Source organism: Ochotona princeps, chromosome 10 (genome assembly GCF_030435755.1).
Source record: "Ochotona princeps isolate mOchPri1 chromosome 10, mOchPri1.hap1, whole genome shotgun sequence".
Lineage (NCBI taxonomy): Eukaryota > Metazoa > Chordata > Mammalia > Lagomorpha > Ochotonidae > Ochotona > Ochotona princeps.
Genome location: NC_080841.1, coordinates 24,377,591 through 24,399,690, shown reverse-complemented (window position 1 = coordinate 24,399,690; position 22,100 = coordinate 24,377,591). Strand labels below are relative to the sequence as shown.

The following is a 22,100-nucleotide window of genomic DNA, read 5'->3' as shown; positions in this document are numbered from 1 at the left end:
TTTGATTTAATACATTGTTATATAATAAGCCTATGGGTCACACCATACTAAGTACAAAGCAACTGTTTATGCTATATAGATTCTTCAACTTCTCTATCTGAGAAATCACTTCTTACAAAAAAAGTTTAAAGAAATCTGTGTTATTTATTTGAAAGTCATAGAGAGAGACAAGATCACAGATGGAACAAATTTTCAATTTGCTGGTTCATTCCTCAAATGTTGACCAAAAACTCCAAAAAATGAGGGTTGGGCCAGGCCACACTAGGAGGTGAGAACTCAATACAGGCTTGCCAAGTGGCAGACAGAGACTCAAGTATTTGTTCCACTACCCACGGCCTCCTGGGTATGCAACAGCAACGAACTGGAGCCAGTGCTTGAGTGTAGCCGCTCTAATCTAGGCTGCAAGTGTTTAAGTGATGTCTTAAACATTGTGCCAAACACCCACTCCAAAATGTACTTTTCAGTTATAAAGAAATCCTTGCCCCCTAGTAGTTTTCTCTTGTGCGTGTATGTGTGTATGTGTGTGTGCATTTATGAACCCACTCAGTAATTCTGCTTGCCCTGTGTCTCTGAGTTCTAACTCAGGATAATCTTTTCATCCATACATTATGGATTATTTCTTTGTTATTGGAGATACTGTCATACATCTTAGGGGGCAAAAAAATCTCATGATGTCAAGCCTCAGCATTTAAGTGTGTTACAGGAGTGAAGGATGAATTATGAGAAATTGAAGTTCTTAGTAAGATTTTTCTTTCTGTGACATGCATGTAAACATAGGAAGCACGGAGTGAAGCATGTTTCTTTGTACCTGTGTGTGTTTAGGCTTGCACAGGCGGTGGGTGCACAGTGAGTGAGGCCAGTGAGGCCCTCACTGAGGAGCACATCCCGGAGGGGGTTCCAGCTCCCAGAGTCCACTCACATTCACCTGACTCCTTTGACGTCTCCTGGACTGAGCCCGAATACCCGAATGGTAAGTGAACTCTTTTAGCCTCAAGTTAAAAAGATGATTAGCAAAGGTAAATTAATATTCTAAATGGCAGCTTATATGTGGTGCTTAATTTTTAATGATCATTTTAGCACATAAAATACCTGAGATAGTATCATTGTCTAAAGTTGGGAAGATTGTGGTTTTAAACTAACTCAGAATTTTGGTGGCTCAAAAGTGCTCCCTTTTGATAGTTCTTGTGTACTGCATCGGATTGTTTCATGTGCTCCTGGAGAGGTGACAATAACAATCAAAAATTCCCTAAGAATGCCTTGTGAGAGTGACATTAGGGATTCAGTGACTTTAGGTTTTCAACAGCCATTAGTTTCTCCTTGAAGAAGCAGAGAGGTGGAAAGTTCACATCCATCACATGTTTGAAAATGTTTTGCATTTAGTACATTTATCTTCAAAGAGGACACTTGGAACTCTGTTTTCAAATATGCTATTTGTAAGTATTTCAACCTACAGTTTTAAGCATACATTAGCCATACATGTGTAATTCACTTGAAGTGCACTGTGTGCATTTCTAAGCAATGTATAAATACCTTTCTATAGTTTCGTGGCTTAAATTGGCCAGTTAAATATCACTAAAATGAAATGTCATTGTAACGAGTTTTTCATAATTCTGAATAGAAATTGCTTTATTCATTTATTGTAAACGTCTTTAAGATTCACAAAGCAAAATGATGCTTTCTCACATGGATAGAAACATACATGGCATTGAATTTCTTTTTTGATACAACTATCAAGGAGACTTATTATGCCATAGAAATTATTTTATGTAACTCATTACTGAAAATTGAAACAGATTCTTTGAGCATATCCAAAAAGATTGAAGGGAAAATTGCAGTTTTATTGGTTTGTCTTATGTTTACTCTGGTATTAATTATCCTGGCCGTCTCATTTTAATTAAACTTTTGGCAAATGCATAGATATATCTGAGGTAATGAACAGAGCTCTAGTAATTAGGGTGAGTGATTGTCTGTGATCCTGAAGTTATCCTATACTAGTACAAATTTCCTAATAAAAATAAGTGGATGTCATTTGATATTAAGCAGTCAAGAATCTTGTCACACTTCTTGCTGCATCAGGAAATCAACTCCATAGGTACCAAGGAAAATGTTAACAATTGATCCCAATTTGCTTACTGTGAGATACTATTGCATGATTTGTTTAGAACACTTCCCTTTCATCCCAATTGGTAGTTGTAACTGGAACATGCAATTGCACTTAGAATTTTTGGTTGTTTATGGACATGCTTGCTACTCTTCAAAGATCTTTGTTAGGCTTTGAGCATTTGCAAACAGATCTGTAAGATTATTAAAATAAGTTCCATTGTGCCAGAAACATTTGGAAGATATTTGAGATTGGTGTAAATACTGTGATGCCTTTCTAAAATGCTATATTTAACCAGAGTAGAATGTTTTTATTGTACTGAAATTTTTTAGAAATTTAAATAGTAGCTATTGTTAACAAACCAGAAAGACTTCTTTCCATCTACTTCTCTCCTATTTATAAGATTTTCAATGTTTCGTTTGTATTGTCCTTTTTTTTATTTTTGAGAGAAGTGCCATCATGGAAAAACGTGTTCTCCCTCTGTTTTGAATGCCCCAAAATGTCTGAAGAAAGAGGTATAGATTTTTCTTTAAAGTTTTTATTTTTCATTTTATATTAAAGTAACAGAGATAGACAGACCGGAGGCTTGTAAATAAATTCTACATGCTGACTCATGTTCCCAATGCCTGAGATAACTGCAACTCAGGCAGGTTGAAGCCAGGAGTCTGGGACTCAATCCTTGGCCTCCCATTTGGGAGTTAGGGCTCATATTACAATCAATGCTACACCATGATCAGTTCCCTAGTTTCCTTTCCTTTAGAGATTACCCTTCTATATGTCTATATCTATTTCTATCCATCTAAAATAGAGGGTGAAGGAGATAAAGAAAGAGGGATATTTCATCTGCTGATTCACTTCCCAAATGCCTCCAATAGCCAGTTCTGAGCCAGAGCTAAACTAGGAGCCAGGAACTCCGTCTAGGTCTGCCGCAGAAATAGCAGTGGCGCAAATACTTGTGTCTTCTGCTCCCTTCTAGGGCACATTAGCTGGAAGCTGGATCAAAAGTGGAGCAGCTGGGTTTGAACAGGCACTTTGACATAGGATCAGCATTGAAAGCAGTGGCTTAATACATTTGATCATGAAGCCAGCCCCACTTCCTAGCTTCGGAGCATGCTGCAAAAGAGTAACAGAATGGAAGAATGTGAGAGGCCTATGTTATGAATGAAAATGATTTTACCTGATGTTTTCAAACTTCTCTGATCATTCAGATGGTCTTGGGGGCCCTGATTGAAGAAGCTGAGTCTAGGACCCTATCACAGATATTATTAGATAATCAGGATTTCCCACGACTTTGGGTTTCAGTCAGACATTGATAAGCATTTAATCCCCTGTCCAGGAATACCTCTCTCCCTACGCTTCTTCTGGAATCTTCATGTGGATTTCTGTGGCATCTTAGAATCAACATGCCCAAACTGATTTCTCCCCCGGAGCTTACCTCTGCCTGCTTTCTCCTGTATTCCTTCTCTCACTCTATCAGCCAGAAACCTGACTTTCTGTAGCTACAACTCTCATGCATCCTTGACCTTTGACTTCCATTGGCATTGAAGCCCTAATCTGCACTTCTTCTCATGAAAAATACTGCTAACTTTTCTCACCCAGGTAATTTCCATAGCCTGAGGAAATCTGAGTTTGTCTTTTCAGAATATGTATTTTGATAACTTCCTAAGGTACCATCATATCTGATAGTTGTAGACATAGGAGATTTCAGGATGAATTTACTGCATCTTTGATTGTAGTGTATCAGCATCCCATGAGGAAATCCTTCATGTAAACAGAAGCTCAGACAGTAGAGCATGCACCAGGTACCAAATGCACAGAGAAGCACCTTCCTAAGGAGTGGGATGTGGGACTACATTGCCACTCAGATGCTGCAGCTCTAGAGATATGCACGTGTTTGATCTGCAGTAGTCTCTAACAGATACAGCTTGCTCAGTTTGGGCCAGAGCACAAAATTGTGATATCGCTAGTTGTAACACATTTTTCCATTAAAGTAAAAATTAAAACCTTAAAAAAATTGTTGAGGACAATTAAGCTTTCTGTCATCAGAACTGTGTATATTTTCATACAAGCGTCTATGGTGGTAAAATATGAGAGAGAGTGACAGGCTTTGATATAAATGTGTAGTTCTTGCCAACCAAGCAATGGACAGCATTTCTGCAACACTACTTAGGAAATAAGCTCTGCTTTTCATAGTTTACTATTATTTGAATGATTGTCTTCTGTTCGGTGAAATCGTGCCATGACCCTGTACCAAGGAGCTGTGAATTCAGCCTCTATCCTGTAGTTCTAGTCTTTTATTTGTGTCCCAACCTCTGGCTGGGATGTTTGCTCCTGCTTAGTGCATGCTTCATGTGACTGGGGAAGTGTTCTTGCTTTTTTTTTTTTTTCAGTTCAGTACAATACTAGCAGCTCCTACAACAGCATATAAGGTATAATAGGTGTTCAACCAAAACTTTGTTCGTTGTTCTTAAACAAAAGATGGGGCCAGTCTTTGGCATAGCAGCTAGACTACTGCTTAAGATGCCTATGTCCGATGTCAGAGTGCATGAATTAGAGGGCAGTACTGCTTTGATTCCACCTCCCTGAGCATACACTCCCGGGGGAGCACTGGGTAAAGCCTCCTGGCCCTGGCTCCCTTCCACATACCAGGGAGAATGAATGGAGCAGTGGTTCCCAGGCGTTCAGCATGTGAGCCAGTAGATGGAAATTTTCCCTTTGTGTCTTTGTGCCTCTCAAATGATATAATAAAAAGAAATACAAACTCACAGATAAATAGAAAACAGCAAGTACTCATGAGGATGTGGAGAAACTATAACCCTTTTATACTATTGGGAAGAATGTGAAATGGTGCAGTTTCTACAGAAAAAAAAATATAGGCCTTCCTCAAGGCTTATTTAAAAAAGAATTGAAAACAGACTCTCAAAGACAATTTTCTACCCCAATTTTCAGTACAGCGTTATTCACCACAGCCAAGAAGTCGAAGCAACCTCTTTATTTATATAAATAAATAAACCACATTTATATAAAAAATAAACCCCATTTATTTTTATACATATGGCTATATAAACAAATCAAAAGTGATTTATGCAAGATTTCAAAAAGGTCACAAAAATTAAGCTAAAATATTATTTTATTATTGGTACAAGAATTCGAAATCCATGCTGCTTTATAAGTAATATGCATTTTCCATGAACTATCAATACTCTATATACAAGAGAATATTAGCCTCAAAAAGAAGAAAATCCTGTGAAGCATTATCACATGGATGAAATTTGTACACATTGTAATAAGTGAAGTAATCCAGGAAAAGACAAATACTGTATGACTCCACCTGCATAAAGCATCTGTTGAAAGAGAGATACCAAGGGCTATGTGACAGGAGTCCTGGAGAGCTGTGGTTCAAGGAGTGAACTTCTAACTTCTAACTTCCAAGAAACAGTATTTAGGCATCAGTTGCACCACAATGTGTGTGCTTAGGTAGCAATACTATACACTTACAATGTGGATGGTAATTTTTATTTCATATTTAGTGTTTTAAAATACTGATGATTTAAGAGAACATGGGATAGAGTAAAAGAAACTTTTCAACCAGGAATAAAGATGAAGAACTGTGTTACAACAAGCCAACAAAAACTTTTGATTCATAATCGGTGAAGTAGATGTTGCTTCAGAGGAGATGGTTCATTTGTTCAGTATTAGAAATACTTTTCTCACTTAGCTATGGGGTGATAATGCCTTTCCTTGGCACTTACAAACAGCTTGACCTCACGAATTGAAGCTACTACTTCTCTGTTCTGTCTTTTGTTGATGAGCATTTAAATTTCTGCCATGTTTCTATTACAAATAATGCCACTTGCTAATAACTGCCTTAGTCTGCCGAGTGCAGTCTTTAAGTACCGACTAATTATCACTTGATTCACACCTAACGCTTTGCTTCCCTTCAAATATGTCCTGTTTAATTCCATTCCCTTGATTCTCATACCTGCAGAGGCGGAGTGTGACACTGCAGCCCATGTCTCTCTAGTTAGAACCCTTTGCACCCATGTTCGCTCTGGTAAAGGTGTTCTCTGCGTCTGTAAGTCCAGCTAGGACTCCAAACCCTAATTTGCTATCCAGGTTATGTAAAAATTCTTTATTAGGTAGGATCTGGATTCATCTTATTGATACCATTAACCATCTAAGAGAAGTAGCAGGCAGAATTGCTGTCTAAGAAATTGCTGACTGATTGTCTGGCTTACAATTGCACATCATAATTAGAATTTAACTTTTGATAGTTTCTAAATTCTCATGAGCTATATTCCTTTTTCAAAGTACAAAACTTACCATCTCAGAATGTGTTTCTTTCCCTGGTATCTGAAGTCCTTTTTGCCGAAATAGTACAGTTATCTGATTATGCCAAACTTACTCTTCATTATTTAAATTAACACTGTAATGTGACTCCAAAGGTGATGTTTTAAACAAATAAACATGCTTAAAAAACACTAACTACAATATAAACTATGAACATTACCCTTCATTAATTGTTGTAAGTCCTCTTTTTGCAAGTAGCTTTATCTAGAAGAGTTTCCCTATGAGACTATGTGCCACCACCTGAGGGCAGGGGTCCTGTGTTTTTGTCATCTGCTCCAATCTCAGCTCCTGACAAGTAGCCAATTGTGGAGTGGATGGGTTTTTTAAAAGCTGTGGAATGAGTTGATGATGGGAACAATAAGAAAATGGCAATTATATGGATGGAAGAAGCCTAGGCAGTCATACACAAGTGCGCATCAGAGCACATCTTACAATTATGCAGATCAGGTGGAATGATTTTAAAGTCAAGGGGAGCTTTCAGGCCCACTTCCGGTTTAAAAACATAACTGGAAACTCAATTCATTTGCTGAGACCCTATCAGCCTGATGCATACCTAGAATTTAATTCTTTTGCTGCGATCCTGTCAGCCTGCCAATCCATGGAAAATCTAAAGAGAGAGACCACACAGACTTGTATCTGCTTCAGGTACATGGATATGAAAGTATATATTGTAACCACAAGCACGGATTTTTAAAGTAGAATGGACACATTGAGAGGGTGAGGATCCCAAGGTCTTCTTGAGAAATGAAGGGTATGAGAGGAACGGAGCACCTTACGTCCATTTCTGTCTCACCCTTGTATTGGCAATGCTTTATAAGAACTTATATGTGGGTGTGTATCAAGATGCGACAGTGGTGTCAAGATAATTTTGGGAGGCTAATTGTTTTTGTAGACAATGCAAGATTATAAAAAGCTGTATTTCAGTGTTGTGTGCACATGCACTACTTCAGCTATAGTGGCAGAGAAAGCAAGCAATGAGAGCACGCTTACACATCCTCCATAGGCTGTCCTTCACATTAACACATGAGGAGATAGAAATAAATTTTTTAAGTTATGTACCTGAAACTACAGACCTGAGTATTAAGTATTCCACCAACACATCGATTACCTGGTAACACTAACAGCAAGAATAGTATCAGTAGGTATACTCTGTACCCATTGGCTAGGCACTTTAGTTCTCTTAACAAGCCCTTGAAGTAAATGTTGTTATTCCAGAGTTCAGATGAGCCTATCAGATTCATGCAAAGTTAAAGTGTATATATATATATACACACACACATATATATATACACACACATATATATACATATCTATACATATATACACATGTGCATACACATAAAGTGTGTGTGTGCATATATAGTATACATACACACAGATATATACAAAGTATTTATGTATGAAGAAATGAGATAAAATAAAAAATAAAATTAATTGAAAATAACAAAAAGTCTTGGCTTAATATACCCCCTTATTCTAAATCTACCTTTTAAAAATATTTTTTTATTATTTTATTGTAAAGTCAGATATAAAGAGAGGAAGAGAGAGAGGAAGATCTTCCATCTGTCACTCCCCAAGTGGTTGCAAATGCCACAGTTTAGCTGATCTGAAGCCAGGAGCCAGGAGCTTCTTCATGGTCTCCCACACAGGTACAGGGTCCCAAGGCTTTGGGCCAAACTCGACTGCTTTCCAAGGTCACAGGCAGGGAGCTGGAAGGAAAGCAGGGCCACCGGGACGCAAACTGGTACCCATAAGGTGTCCTGGCTCATGCAAAGCAAAAAGGTTAGCCACTAGGCTACTACTCTGGGCCCCTATCTCTAGTTTTTATATAAATATCATAATGTAGGATTTCATTCAGCCGTGCAAAAGAAAAAAAATGACATTTTTAGTCACTTGTTTATTGTCTTGTTTTCAGAATCAGTACACAAAATTCCTAAGATCTTTGTTATGATCTTTTTCTGGTTTTAAAGAAATAGCTTTAAGAAACTTTTATTTTGATATAACTTTATTTTAACTAGTCGAACTGTGAATGCATTCTCCTTTCTGGAAATGCTCAGTTTTAATGGCAGAATGGTTTATAGAATTCAGTGAATCACTTAGGAAAACTGCTTGACAGTTTTGAGCCAACCTTGTGTAACTTTTATGAAACACCTCCAATCAGTTTGTCAGGTAGAATTTCCCAAGCTCAGTCTTTTTTAGGTTCCGTTGATTCCATTTTTAGGAGAGCATTACAGTAACAAGGCATTATTCCACAAGGTGAAAGCTCTTTCCTCTTTTTCTTTTTAATTGAAGGATCAAGTATTCACATAGGGAGAAATCTGCCACATTCAATCATCATCTGGACCTTGGGGGAAACTTCTGTTGATATTCATATTGCCATTGGCACTGGAAAAAAACAAACAAATATGTTTGGGGCATCTATATTCACAATGCATGTTATTTTTATGATACACTAAAGTGTTGTTGTTTAATTCTACAGTAAACAGAGTTCTGCAGTGTAAATAGAGATACCTCGTATTGAATTTACATTGTGTTGTACTTGTATTGAATTTCCTTGGTAATATATGACAACCTATCGAACACCTCAGAAAATACAATTTGACATAACATGATGAAGAGGCACAAAGATATATATCCCCGTGGATGTGCTCTGTGGACAATTATAATTCGGCTTCCCTGTGAAAATTAAACACCTCAAAAAGTCTATCATTATGGAATGAGAGAGGTGATAAACTTGGAAATGCTTGCATTAAACAGCCAATGGGGAAGAAGTATCCATTTTGTGGATTGGCCATTGAAGAACTAAATGTCTAGAACTGGATTAAAGGACCTGAGCTCTTTGTCATATAGCATAATAGGGTTTTATTTTCTTGTAGCTACTTTTATGAGAAACAATATGAGGACTTTTTAATGTGGGTAAAATAGAAGTCACATATAAATTTATTTTGTCACTAATTTTGGAAATGCATGCCATTTTTTGTAACACGACTGTTATAACATTTTTGAAATTTTCTGATACAACACATGAGTTATTTTATTAAGATAAAGTAGAAAATGCTACAAAACTTCAGTGCATTCATTCAGCATACATTCTCAGATAGAAAAGCAAGGGCATATTCTTTAAAAATCAATCTTGTTATCTGTGAGGAAGGAAAAGAGGAAGAATAAGGAATACATATAAAATTTTGTAATGCTGGCAGCGTACTATTTTTTAAATGCTTCTTTATTTTCCTCTATTGAAAGGCAAAGTAATACATATATACACACATCAAGAAAGAAAGAGAAATCTCTCTTTTACTCAGTTTCACTCTTAAAATGCCAATCACAGGGCTGGATCAAACCAACACCAGTAACCCTAAACTCCACCCACTCCATCCAGGCCTCCGAGTAGGTACCAGCAGGTCAAGCACTCAATCATCACTTGATCATCACCAGTTGGAATGCATTAGCAGAATGTTGAATTGGAAATGGAGTGCCTGGCCCTTGGACTGGCATCTGATTCACTGTGTGGTTGTCCCAAGCACCATCTTAAACAGCTGTGCCACACCATATACATACATACATACATACATACATATATGTATATATATACAAACATATATATGTGTGTTTCTGCAAGATTGTTGGACATTATTGCTTTTCAAATTATTGATAAAATATTTACATTTTATGTATCTTTCTATGTTTTATTTCATGATTTTAAAAATTTGTCAAAAAATAAGAGGGATATACACACTACAAAGTAGAATTTCTATATACTGTTAGGTCTCAGTGCATCAATGCCGATGTAGCTTTACCTGTTTCTAGCTCTATAATGTTAGTCAAATTATCAGACTCTCTGAAGTGCATTTTTCTCATTATAAGGAAAAAGAAAGACTCATGTCGTTATCAAGCTTTTTTTTTCCTGAGAAACAGATGAGACCTGATGAACTACTAAGGCTATTGTTTGTTTTTAGCATGAAATTCTCCACTTTCAAGCATTTGTCTCTTCTCTCCTGTCACAATACCCTACAAGATAGATATTGCTTTTTAATAAACTTTTAAAAAGATAATTACAAATTCACATGTGGTTGTATGAAAAATGATTATTTCCCCCACTATTCAAATATTCTGAAATTATGATGCAATAGCATGACTGAGGCTTTAGCTTTGATGTAGTCAGAATACAGAATGGTAATAAAAGAGACAGGCTTTTGCTAGTGAAAAATAATGCTCTTTTAGCCGGTAGCATAAAGAAGTAACTTCCCTGTTGTCAACTCATGGGTTTTCCTTGCGAACTTCACAATGCACCTCTGAAAAAAAGTAGACTTTTGACTAAAGGTATTATTACATCACATCACAATATAAAACACCCCAGCCTTGTGTATTATACATTTGTTTTTCTTTTTGGTATTTTTAATTCTCCCATTTCTCCCTGTTTCAATCTATTTTATGTAGATTACATGTTTTTAACTATATTTTATTGTTATTACCTTTGATATGGTTTTGTAGGTGTGGAGATTCCCCCCTTTCACCTCCGCTTCTTCCCTCCACATTCCCTCCCCGCTGCCTTTTATTCTCCCATATTATTATTGTAGTTTGGTCCTCCGGCAACAGTCACAAGTACAATATTCTAATATTTAATTACATCAAAAAATATTTAATTCCATTATAGCATTGTAGGTATAGGTAATGCTAGAAAATCTGGTATCATATTGTTAAGATATAATTAACCAATTTAATGGGCCCGGCGGAGTGGCCTAGCAGCTAAAGTCCTTACCTTGAACGCCCCGGGATCCCATATGGGCGCCTGTTCTAATCCCGGCAGCTCCACTTCCCATCCAGCTCCTTGCTTGTGTCCTGGGAAAGCAGTCAAGGACGGCCCAAAGCTTTGGGACCTTGCACCTGCGTGGGAGACCTGGAGGAAGTTCCTGGTTCCTGGCTTCGGATTGGCATAGCACCGGCCGTTTGCGCTCACTTGAGGGGTGAATCATCGGACGGAAGATCTTCCTCTCCGTCTCTCCTCCTCTCTGTATATCTGACGTTATGATAAAAATAAATAAATCTTTAAAAAAAGATATAATTAACCAATTTATTGAGAGTCCTCAGTTTATTTTGAAGTACAGATGCATACTGCAACATATCTTCACTACTTAGTATGCTAGTCTCCTTTATATAGTTCCTCTATGAGGTTGTGTGTGTGCATGTAAATATATATATATATGTATATACACATGCATACACACACATATATATGTGTGTATATATGTGTGTATATGAATACATACTTATATGTCTGTCTTATATTTTGCATAATGTATATATACACACTATATATGTATATATACATACACTTATATATCTATTTGTTTTGTATTTTACGTAAATGTTGCCTTCTATCAGAGCACATGGTAGTTGTCCTTTTGGGACAAATATGATCTCCAGTTGGGACCATTTTATTGCAAGTGGTAGAATGTCATTCTTTTTAATGGATGAGTAGTGTCCCATGGAGTAGATGTAGCACAATTTCTTTATTCACTATTCTTTATTCTTTATTCATTCTTCTTGCTGTTAATGCTTTTATTTCTGAGTTCTTCATGTTTGCACAGCTTCACCATAAAATCCCAATTTTTCAGTGTTTAAAACCTCAACATCATTCTTTGAGGGTTTGTTTTCTGTTAGACTTCATTCAATGTCAACAATAGTAACAAATGTTGATCTAATCAGTTCATCTTCAGTAAACCTTGTACTTTCTTGTGTATGTTGGAAAACATCATTTTCCCTCAGAAACACCTGTGTGAAACATGGATTTGTCACTGTAATCTTTAATGAAGGACCCAGATGTATCACAGGCAAGAGATGTTAAAAAGCCTAGCTGCTCTAAAAGAGCTACAATATTATATTACCCAGATTCTCAATTTTAAAAGCTCCTGTACGCACTGCCTATATCTTCATTGCATGTCGTTTGTTTGGCCAAAAGTGGTATTTCAGTGGTATTCATTGCTCCTGTTTAACATTTGTATTTTTATTCAATTACACCTATGTTTAACCCCTTTCTTTCCTATCTAAAATTCTGTATTTTGCTTTTTTCTGTTCTCCCCAAACACCAACTAAATATAGAGCATAGACAATAAATATATAGTTATTGTTTCTTTAAGCTCATCCTGGTTGTTTTTAAAATGAAAATATCTTTGCAATATGGGTAGAATTTCTAAATGTTTGAAAGAGAAAATTAGACCAGAAAAAATTTAATAGTAGGAGTAGTGACAACTGTGGTGAGATGATCAGCTTCCATGCATGCAATCAGGTTTTTATGGCCTTGAAATAAGATCTAGCCTAAGACTCATTCCCTCGACTGTATCACAATGCAAAACAGCAATTCTTATTTCTTGGCTTATCAATGCTTTGCGAATGTGATCCTATAATTAATCTCTTAGCCCTTCCTATCCATGCTGTCAAGCACTGTTTACTGATTTCTGGGTCATTTTCTCTGTGTGTGTGTGTGTGTGTGTGATTACTTACAGTAAAGCCGACTTTAACAAAATCCAATTATTTGAGAGACAAAGTGTCAGAGACAGAGACACACACAGAGAAACAGGGAGTTCCCGTCTACTCCCTCATTCCCCAGATGTGCACACTGGTGAGGGATGGTCTGAGGCCAGATTCCAGGAATTCAGTCCAGGTTGTTCACATGAATAGCAGGCACTCAACTACTTGAACTGTCCACCTGCTACCTCCCTTGTTCTGTATTGGCTGAGATCTAAAGTTGGGAGCAGAATCATGTCTCAAATTCAGGCCTTTCAATACGGTATTCATATGTCCTCACAAGGGTCTGAAATGCTAGTCAAATGCCCATACTGTTCTGTGGTTAAGTTTGGCTTTATCCTCATCTGCCTCTCAGTTTCAGTTCAGATGCATCCTGGACAGTAAAAGTTCCTGAGCCTTTTTACTTACTGTCAAAACTTTCATTTAATTCCACTCATGGTTCATATGCCATGGACTGCTTATGATCAGCCCTTTTCTCACCTCTATACTTCCGGATGTCAGGGTTATTAAGTATTGTCTGCATAGGTTGCTGTCGGTTGATTTGCTAGAGTCAGACAGACTGGCAGTCAAAAAGAAGAAACTTTGAGAGACTGTCACTGAGGGAAGATGGAGAACTTAAGAAGTACATACTGGTAGTAAGAGATGATCCTTAAGTAATATGCAGGGAAAGGACTGGGTAAGTGACCCCTCTCTCACCAGTCCCAGACCTATAACTGAATGAGAGAATCTAGCCTGTGATGTCCATAGACACAGTTTTTGAGTCTTTGCAAAGCAATTCAGAAACATTCATCAAATTCTGTGTGGAGACAGGTGAGTATTCAGTACTTACTAGAGATGTCCAAAAAATGTTTTAAGATTTTAACATTCATATTTAAGGGAGGAAATTTAGTTATAATGAAAATTAACTTCTATAAAACATCTCATTTCCCGGGATGTCTGATAAATGGGATACTATGCACACAATCTGAGCATGAAAGAAATCCACTGTTGCCCAATTATGTAGAAAAAGAAAAAAATTGATTTGGGTACTTTCTATTTTAGTTGAAAAGCAGGTCAAGTAGGCACAATTCAAGGGTCTCATGTTTCTTTAAGATCTTCTGCAATGCATTATTTGCAACTAAGATTTTTTTGGTAAGGATTAAATGATTTGTTTCCCAGAATGCTTGGCACATAATAATTTATTTGCTATTGCTGTTATCAAATTATATCCATTTGTCCTTCTCTTGAATTTTCCACTATGGTTTTTAGTATTTGTTTCAGCTTTTAGGTTTATTATCTTTTTTTTCCTGTGTCAAGTATTAAATGGTACTAAATACTGTACCTGCTGTAAACATCTGTAGATGGTTACACTAGAAATAAAGGAGAAATAGATGCTGGAAGCTATACTTTTTTGGTAGACCTTAAAGTGGTTCTTGATAGAAAAATAGACTTTCCCCTAAGAAAATTGAAGCAAAAAATAAAGCAACAGGAAATGTACTTGACAGAAAGATAAACTGGATGAGTTATCTTCAAAAAGGAAGATGGCCCAGAACAAAAAGGATATTACAAAGATTAACTCATAATTTTAAAAGCTGCTTAAGTCCCAGAAGAACATATGGTGAGAGAAAATGTGGCTGGCATATAAGGCTAAGGATGCTTTATAAAAGACAACGATTTTAAGGTGTTGTAAAGCTAGAAAAACAAAGGCAAAATGTGCAGGGAACTGGAAGGGCATGAAGACAATGAATAAGGACCTACTGCTTTCTGCAGTACTGGTTAATTTGATACAAAATGTTATGATATACTGCCCAGCCAGAGCCTACTGCCGTTACTGTCCCACCGACAAGGAGGACAAGGAGGATGACAGTGCCAAGAACATGCTTGTATCTGCTCTCTTCCAAACACTTGGGGCCACACATACAGAGGTTTTTTTTTTTTTTCTCCCCCTTTCCAGTTTCATCCTCCTCATTGGGCATCCAAGCAGCAAAAAAGCTAGTAATCAGCCAGTAAGAGACTTAGAAATGTGGCTTGTGGGCTTACAGGCTCAGCAGTTCAAGCAGACTGTGAAATGCAGATGTGGGACCATAGGGTCAGTTACAAGAGCAGTGTAGTTATTAAACGTTATGTCTACTACACATGCTTTACACCACTTTCCACTACAAATAGTACCCACTTGGCTTCCTCCTGACATGGTCCTTCTATGCCTCAAGCAAGTGAAGTGTGCTTAGTGCAAAAAATACACTCACCGTCCATTACCATGTTTACATCTGAGTGGTATTGGTTCCTGTTAGTTCAGACACAGCCCTGCTGAATATTTTGCATTTCAAAAGCCAAACTGAAAATTAATACCCAGTAATTTTCTTTATAAAAGCAATAGGAAAAAGGAGAAAATTGGTCATCATATAATCATATAATAAGCAAGAAATAACACATGATGGCATCTATACTTCTCATTTCTTTAAATAGTTACAAAGGTGTAGTTTTAAAAATTGACTTATTCTTATTGGAAAGTCAGATATACAGAGAGGAGAGACAGAGAGGAAGATCTTCTGGCTGTTGATTCATTCTCCATGTGACTGCATTGGCTGGAGTTGAGCTGATCTGAAGCCAGGAGCCAGAAGCCTCCAACAGGTCTTCCATGTGGGTTGAGGGTCCCAAGAATTAGGGCCATGCTTGATAGTTTTCCCAGGCCACAAGCAAGGAGCTGAATGGGAAGTGGGCCTGCGGGGATTAGAATCGGCACCCAGATGGGATCCCAGGGCATACAGGTAAAGAATTTAGCCACTGGGCCACCATGCTGGGCCCTTCTTTACTTTTAGTGCCTTTCCTCTTTGCTTGCTGGGAGAATTACATGGAGATTCCAAGTTGCCAGAGGATCATCTTTGTGGCCCTCCATGACATATAAGCATCCCTCTGTATGACTAGAGAAAAACAAATACATTTTGCTTAGATAATTCAGTAGTGAGAGGAGAGGAAACTTGCTGATTTCTTCCCCCGGCTTCCTTGTTAGCCCTTGTTTTGTTGCTATATGAAAACCACTGGCAAATATCGGTTCCTAGTCCAACATCTGTACAGCATCTTGTAGAAACCTCAGCTCCTTAGGGTATTGTCATTCTTGCTTGTCTGCTGATGAAGATTTGAAGAGGCCGTTCCAGCAAATGAGTGACTCCTATGGGTGTTGACTCGATTCCATACAATTTTAACATTTCTTTGTACATTTCTTCATAAGAAGCAACATTGTGAGGGACATCTCAACACGGCACACAACATTCTGTAAATTCACAGATAATGATACTGTGGAAGGATTGAAACAGGTGTAGACATGAGCAGTTCCCTTGAGTTTAGGAAAGGGACCCTTGGTTCCATGAGTGATATTATCCCTAAGGTGATGGTAAATGTAGATTGAATCTTCAAGACCCAGCTCTGTGGTTACAAGGCTGCGAGGCATGCCTCCTAACAGCGGAGGAACTTCCTTAATGACCTTGAGTTCACTCAAGTCTTTCAAGTCCATTTCCTCCTGCAGAATCTTTATTCTTTCTAATCTTTCCAGCAAGTCTATTCACTTCTTAGGAATGACAAGATCTCAATCACGTATTATCAGTCTACATTGAATACAGGTATTTCTCTCTGTTAAATAAGCACTATTTGTTGCATGTGTCCTTTAATTCTAGCTATGATGTAAAGCTGTTTTAATAGATGGGCTAGGAAGAAGTATGGCAACCTTGGAGACCCTGTAGTCTGTTGCAAAATTCAAGCAATTCAGTGTGTTCCAACAGCACACACAGGAAGTCGATGTGAAACTGCATTGAAAGAGTTACCAGTTTTGCATGCATGCAGAGTCTATTTCTCATACTAGACTCTTGGGGCACTTTAGGCTCTGTATTTCCAGTGAACCCAGACCTTCCTTATCACAATTTCTTTCTTTTCATGAAAATATTTTGATGGAGCCAATCAAATGGTTATATTTAAATAACCATTCCAACTCCCCTATCTCAAATAGTAAATTATGTGAAAAAAATATGACTTCTGAAATAGATCTTCATTGATCATTAAAATCAGCAACACTTTGTAAGTCACAGGAGTGTATCAAAAATGCAATTTGTGCAATTAGTACAAGACTTTAGATGTGATTTGATGTTGTAATTGACAACACAGAAGCTAGACTCAAGATTCCTGAATTCAAACCTTGACGGAAACACTTGCCAGCTGTGTAACCTGATCACGTTGCCTAATCTTTGTGCGTCAATTTCTTCGTCTATTCAATACTGATAATCAGACTGCCTCTGTTTTGTACACTCTATGAGGTGAGTCAATATGTGCCAGGTTCTTAAAAACAGCGTCTGCTACATAATTCTGTTTCTATAACAATTAGCATAAAAGTTTGATATTCAAAGATGAAGCCTTTGGACATATGGATGGGACAGAGAAATACCAGAAACGGTGATTCAGTGATTCCAAGAAGATATACATCACATCAAGAATATGTGTAGGGGGTCAGTGTACTGGCATACCAAGTTATTCTGCTGGCATCCCATATAGGCACCAATTCAAATCCTGATTGCTCCACGTCTGATCCAGCACCCTTAGTATTGCCTGGGAAATTACTGAAGAATGGCTCAAGTCCTTAAGTCCCTGCAGCCACAATGGGACACTCAGAAGAAGCTCCTGGCTCCCAGCTCTGGCAGTTGTAGGTATTTGGATAGTGAAAGCAAGATGGAAGATATCTCACTCCCCCTTCCCAACTCATTTAAATAAAAATAAATACATCTTTTTAAAATATGAAATTTTTTTGGTATTGTCTAGAAGTCATGCTAAAAACCAATTGTTGTCTCCCTAGGTGTTATCACAAGCTATGGATTATATCTAGATGGAGTATTAATTCACAATTCCTCAGAACTCAGCTGTCGAGCTTCTGGCTTCGCCCCTTGGAGTTTACACTCCTTCCAAGTCCAAGCATGCACAGCCAAAGGTTGTGCTCTGGGCCCACTGGTGAGTGTGTGACTAAATTCTGGGAATGTATTAAATGTCAGATGACACTGAATGTCAAATAAGGAGTAAGTGGCGCTGACTCACTCAGTACAGTGAGCAGAAATGGAGATGCTTCTTTTTAAACAAAAATTCATTTAAAAGTTTCTAAGATGTTACAGTTAAGATAAATTTCAAATCTGTACATGGGTGTAGTCAAGAATAGAATATTGCATTTTGGCACAAAAGGTGAGTTGGATGGTTTAGCAGACATACATACAATTTTGCCCAAGCTAATGATATGCCGAAAGTGGATAGTTTTCTTCCTATTAATAGGCTTTAACAATCAGCATGTTTGTGGTTAGAAAGTAAGAATAATTAAATATCTTCAACTACTCTTTGCTCAACTACCAGTAGGTTAATCAGATGCAGTGTTGAGTTTACTTCGTCTAGCGGAATAAAACACTTCCTTTCATTATGGCTCCATAAGAACAGTATTTAAAACTGCATTAGCATCAGCTTTTGACATCCGTGTTTCACAAGTCTATAAAGTATACCTGTATTTCATTAGCAGCTAAAAGCTTGCCAAAATTAAGCTTTTTATTCTTAATATAGTTTTAAAAATCCAATGAATAGTATGCAATCGTCATACATTAGCATGACAGCCTTTCGTTTCAAAACATCCTTTCTTACTTTATGCATTTTTCCAGCTTAATTCAATTTAGCTTGTTTAAGAGAAACATTCCTTTGTTTTAGATATTTTTGGGCAATGTTTGCTAATTCCGTATCATTTTAATGCACTTGGTCTTCATAGTAGAGTATATTATAGATATATTACCTTGAAGAATAGCTCTGTGCTTTAATATTTGCTTCCTTATTTGGGATCCCACCTCCCATTTTGTTTCATAGATTGGTTGCTTTCCAACAGCTAACCTCATCTGTCGGTGGAACTGAGCTGTAGTCTTTATTGCCATTAAGGATTTTATAGCACAGACCCCTCTGATGGATACTTAGCCTTAAAAGCAGCCATGGCAATAGGCCAGTTATGCTTCTCCATTCAAAGAAAAAAAAAATAAAAGAAAAGTCACAAAGAGAGAGCCACAAAGAGAGTAGCAAAAAAATATTTCACATGTATTTGAATCTGACTTTTCCTAATTATAAACTACCAGTTGTGGTTCTGGCTGCTAAATCAGCTCTGCCCCATCTAATGACATTCTGGCAACTTGAAACAAGGGAGACATGGTTGTTGATCTGAGTCCTGGGCAGATAGTATGGAATGTTAACCTTAAGAAATCAAATGCCACAGTGTTGTGATGGCAGCCGGAAAACAATTGGTTTGTAAAACCTGTTCTGCCACAGCGCATCCATTCACAGACTCAAATCCTGACTACATCTCAGAGTTCTTTTCTAACCAGCATACTGTTCTTTATCTAGCCTCGGTATGCAAAAACCGCCTCTTGGCCAATGATCCATCTCTAATCACTGGAATTGCACAACAATGTCTTTATTTAGAGCAAGTCAACTACAGGCTGCCAGGAAGCTAAAACTCAAGCTTTTCAATAGCTTCCACTTTTTAACATGAATGTTATTTATTTTTTGGCCAGTTACATATCTAAGTCTTCTAAATAGCCCTGGATATCTGTCACAATCATGGAGTGTATTACAGATTCAACTCCATTTTGTTGATGATTCTTTTTAATGTGTCTTTATTGACTTAAGAAGTCTGTGAATCAATCTTAAAAGCCAGAGTTTGCTATCATGAAATTATAATGTAATATTAAACAAAATTCAGACAAAGGTGGCATAGTGGATGCATTCCTCTGGAAAGAGTTTCTTTACTGAAAGTTAATGACATCACTTGTTTAATGAACTATTTTATTGAAACAAAAATGTATCATTTCTATTTTTATATCTTTTGCTGGCAGGAGTCAAAATACATGCTTGAATGAGTCTGTGTTTTTGTTGTTGTTCACCTAACATCTTTTAGGGATAATTTTGGATTTTAGAAAGAGTAACTTGTCCTTTGCCTTGTTTTTTCTACGTATTTAATTCCTTTGTTAACCACAATCATAGACATAATGTTCACTGTTTTCCATGACAAATTGCTCTCTAGTCAGGATTCACCTTCAGAATAAAATAACAGCAGTAGCAAAGGATACAACGAATAAAGTAGAATATTTATAATTAGCTTTGAATATGTTGTTTTCCTAGACTGACCAGAGTTTGTTATCTCTTCTTCACGGTTCAGAAGGAATTGGTCTGCATTCATTTAAGAAATATTCCCTTGGGTTTGTTCAGCCCTTTTCTATTCAAACTATATATTTAACTTCTAGAGAAATTGTAGTGTAAAAAAACAGTGCACATGGCTTTGAGTTCTAATTTTTGGATGCTAATATGCATTGTTATGTTAAATGTAGCAACTGAGGTTTTTTAAGTGTTCGAAGTAATGAAAATTTCATCTAGGATGCATCAGTGACGGCTTCTTAAATGTTTTCCTTACAATTATGTGATTGGAACTCTTTATATTTTGTGTTTCTATAATAAAAAATGTTTTCTCTGTAGGTTAATTATTTTGCTCCACAAACATGTTTAGCCAGTGCTAAACAGTGCTAAGACTTAAGATTGAGAACTTTGTGGCTGGATCTGGCTTTGGAACATTCATTGAATGGGTTCTCAAGGGATCCCCTTTAAGGGGGAGACATGAAACCAGAGGTCTTTACTATATTCTGTTGCTAGAAAGCTGCTTGGTTTCTTGGTGTTGAATTCACACCCACACACACACCCTTTCACATTTATTGTTTGTAAAGAAGTAAGTATTTTAGATATCCAAATGTTCATAGTGATCTGTGTGACAGTAAATCAACATGTAATACTCCCCTTGGGAAGCCTCCTCTAAATCTGTTGTGTGGGCTTCCATGAGAAGGAATGTATTGATTTGAAATCAAATATATCTTAAAAGTAATAATATAATTACCTGGAATTTTTCTTAATTCTTCAACATTTGGAATCTCATTTTACTTACAAATCTTCAAAATCATTTTTACAGTACATTGAACCATTATAAATATTATGAAACTACATTGTTATGAAAGGTTAAAAAGGTGAATTCGTATTTTCCAGTATAGCCTGTCTTATCGTTTTTGGGGCATTTTTGTGTTAAATTAATAAAAATAAGTAGTAGTTGAAGGTCTAAGGATTTTAAAACATATACTTATTAAGAATTAACTCTGTCCTTTTTATATTTATTTTCTTAATTGATAAAGTATAGTAAACTTCCCAAATAAAGCCTTCAGTGGAGACTATTGGCCTTCCTAAAGAATTCATGTCTACATGGCTTTGTGAGTCGTGAGACCGCCTGAACTTGAAGAATATAGTCAAAGTAATCAACAGATTCAATACTTCGTAAAGGGTCAGATATTTACAATGGATGCTTATGAATTTATGGGTGTTAATTTCATCAATTTTAAGCCAATGGTTGAAAGATGGTTGAAATCCTCAACCCCTTTCTACTTTGCCAAATTTACCTCCCAGTGGGTCAGTTAGTCGTTTGAGTTATTTGAGGTCTCTGACCTTTGTATCATTTGGGATTGCATTTTATTTCAGAGCCCTCTCCAAATAATTTATCCTTTGTGTTTTCTAAGTAGGCTCATTCAAACTATAGCAGGTATGGAGTGCCAGAAGTGCAGTTATTTCCTAAAGTTGGCATGATATTAGCTATACATTCCTAATAGCAACCTAATTCTGAAAGTGTGTGTGTGTGTGTGTGTGTGAATCAAAATGCTTGGTATGGCTTTTTCACAGAAACCTAAACTCTACCATTTTGGTAAGGAACTTACAAAAACCAACTATATGCATCTCCTCTCATTTGCAATCACCATAACCTTGTTTTCTAGCAGTCATAGGATTGGTTTATAGATATGTACAGCCACAGGCACAGTCTTAGTGTGAGCTGATCCACATTCTGAAATCACAAACAGCAGCCCCAGCCAGGAGCTCAAATTCTAAGCTTGAACAGCAGGAGGAAGAAAACATGAGGTGTGCTTTGATCCTGCTGACAAAATGAGGTATTCATACAAGATGCTACTGTCAAAATAGTTTACTTCACAGCAAAAAGAGATTCTTTGAAGAAATGTGCTCAAAGCAAAGCATGTACTCATTTTATTTGCAAACAAAAATACAT

General features: G+C 37.0%; 1 protein-coding gene across 1 annotated transcript in view; it reads left to right on the top strand.

Annotated features, from left to right (window-relative positions):
* The window catches only part of USH2A (usherin), a 641,433-nt gene that overhangs the window by 331,604 nt on the left and 287,729 nt on the right, over positions 1-22,100 (top strand). Inside the window, exons 34-35 of the mRNA XM_004578639.2 lie at positions 823-970; positions 17,793-17,944. Of these exons, the coding sequence (XP_004578696.2) occupies positions 823-970; positions 17,793-17,944 (300 nt within the window). The remainder of the gene's footprint in view (positions 1-822; positions 971-17,792; positions 17,945-22,100) is intronic.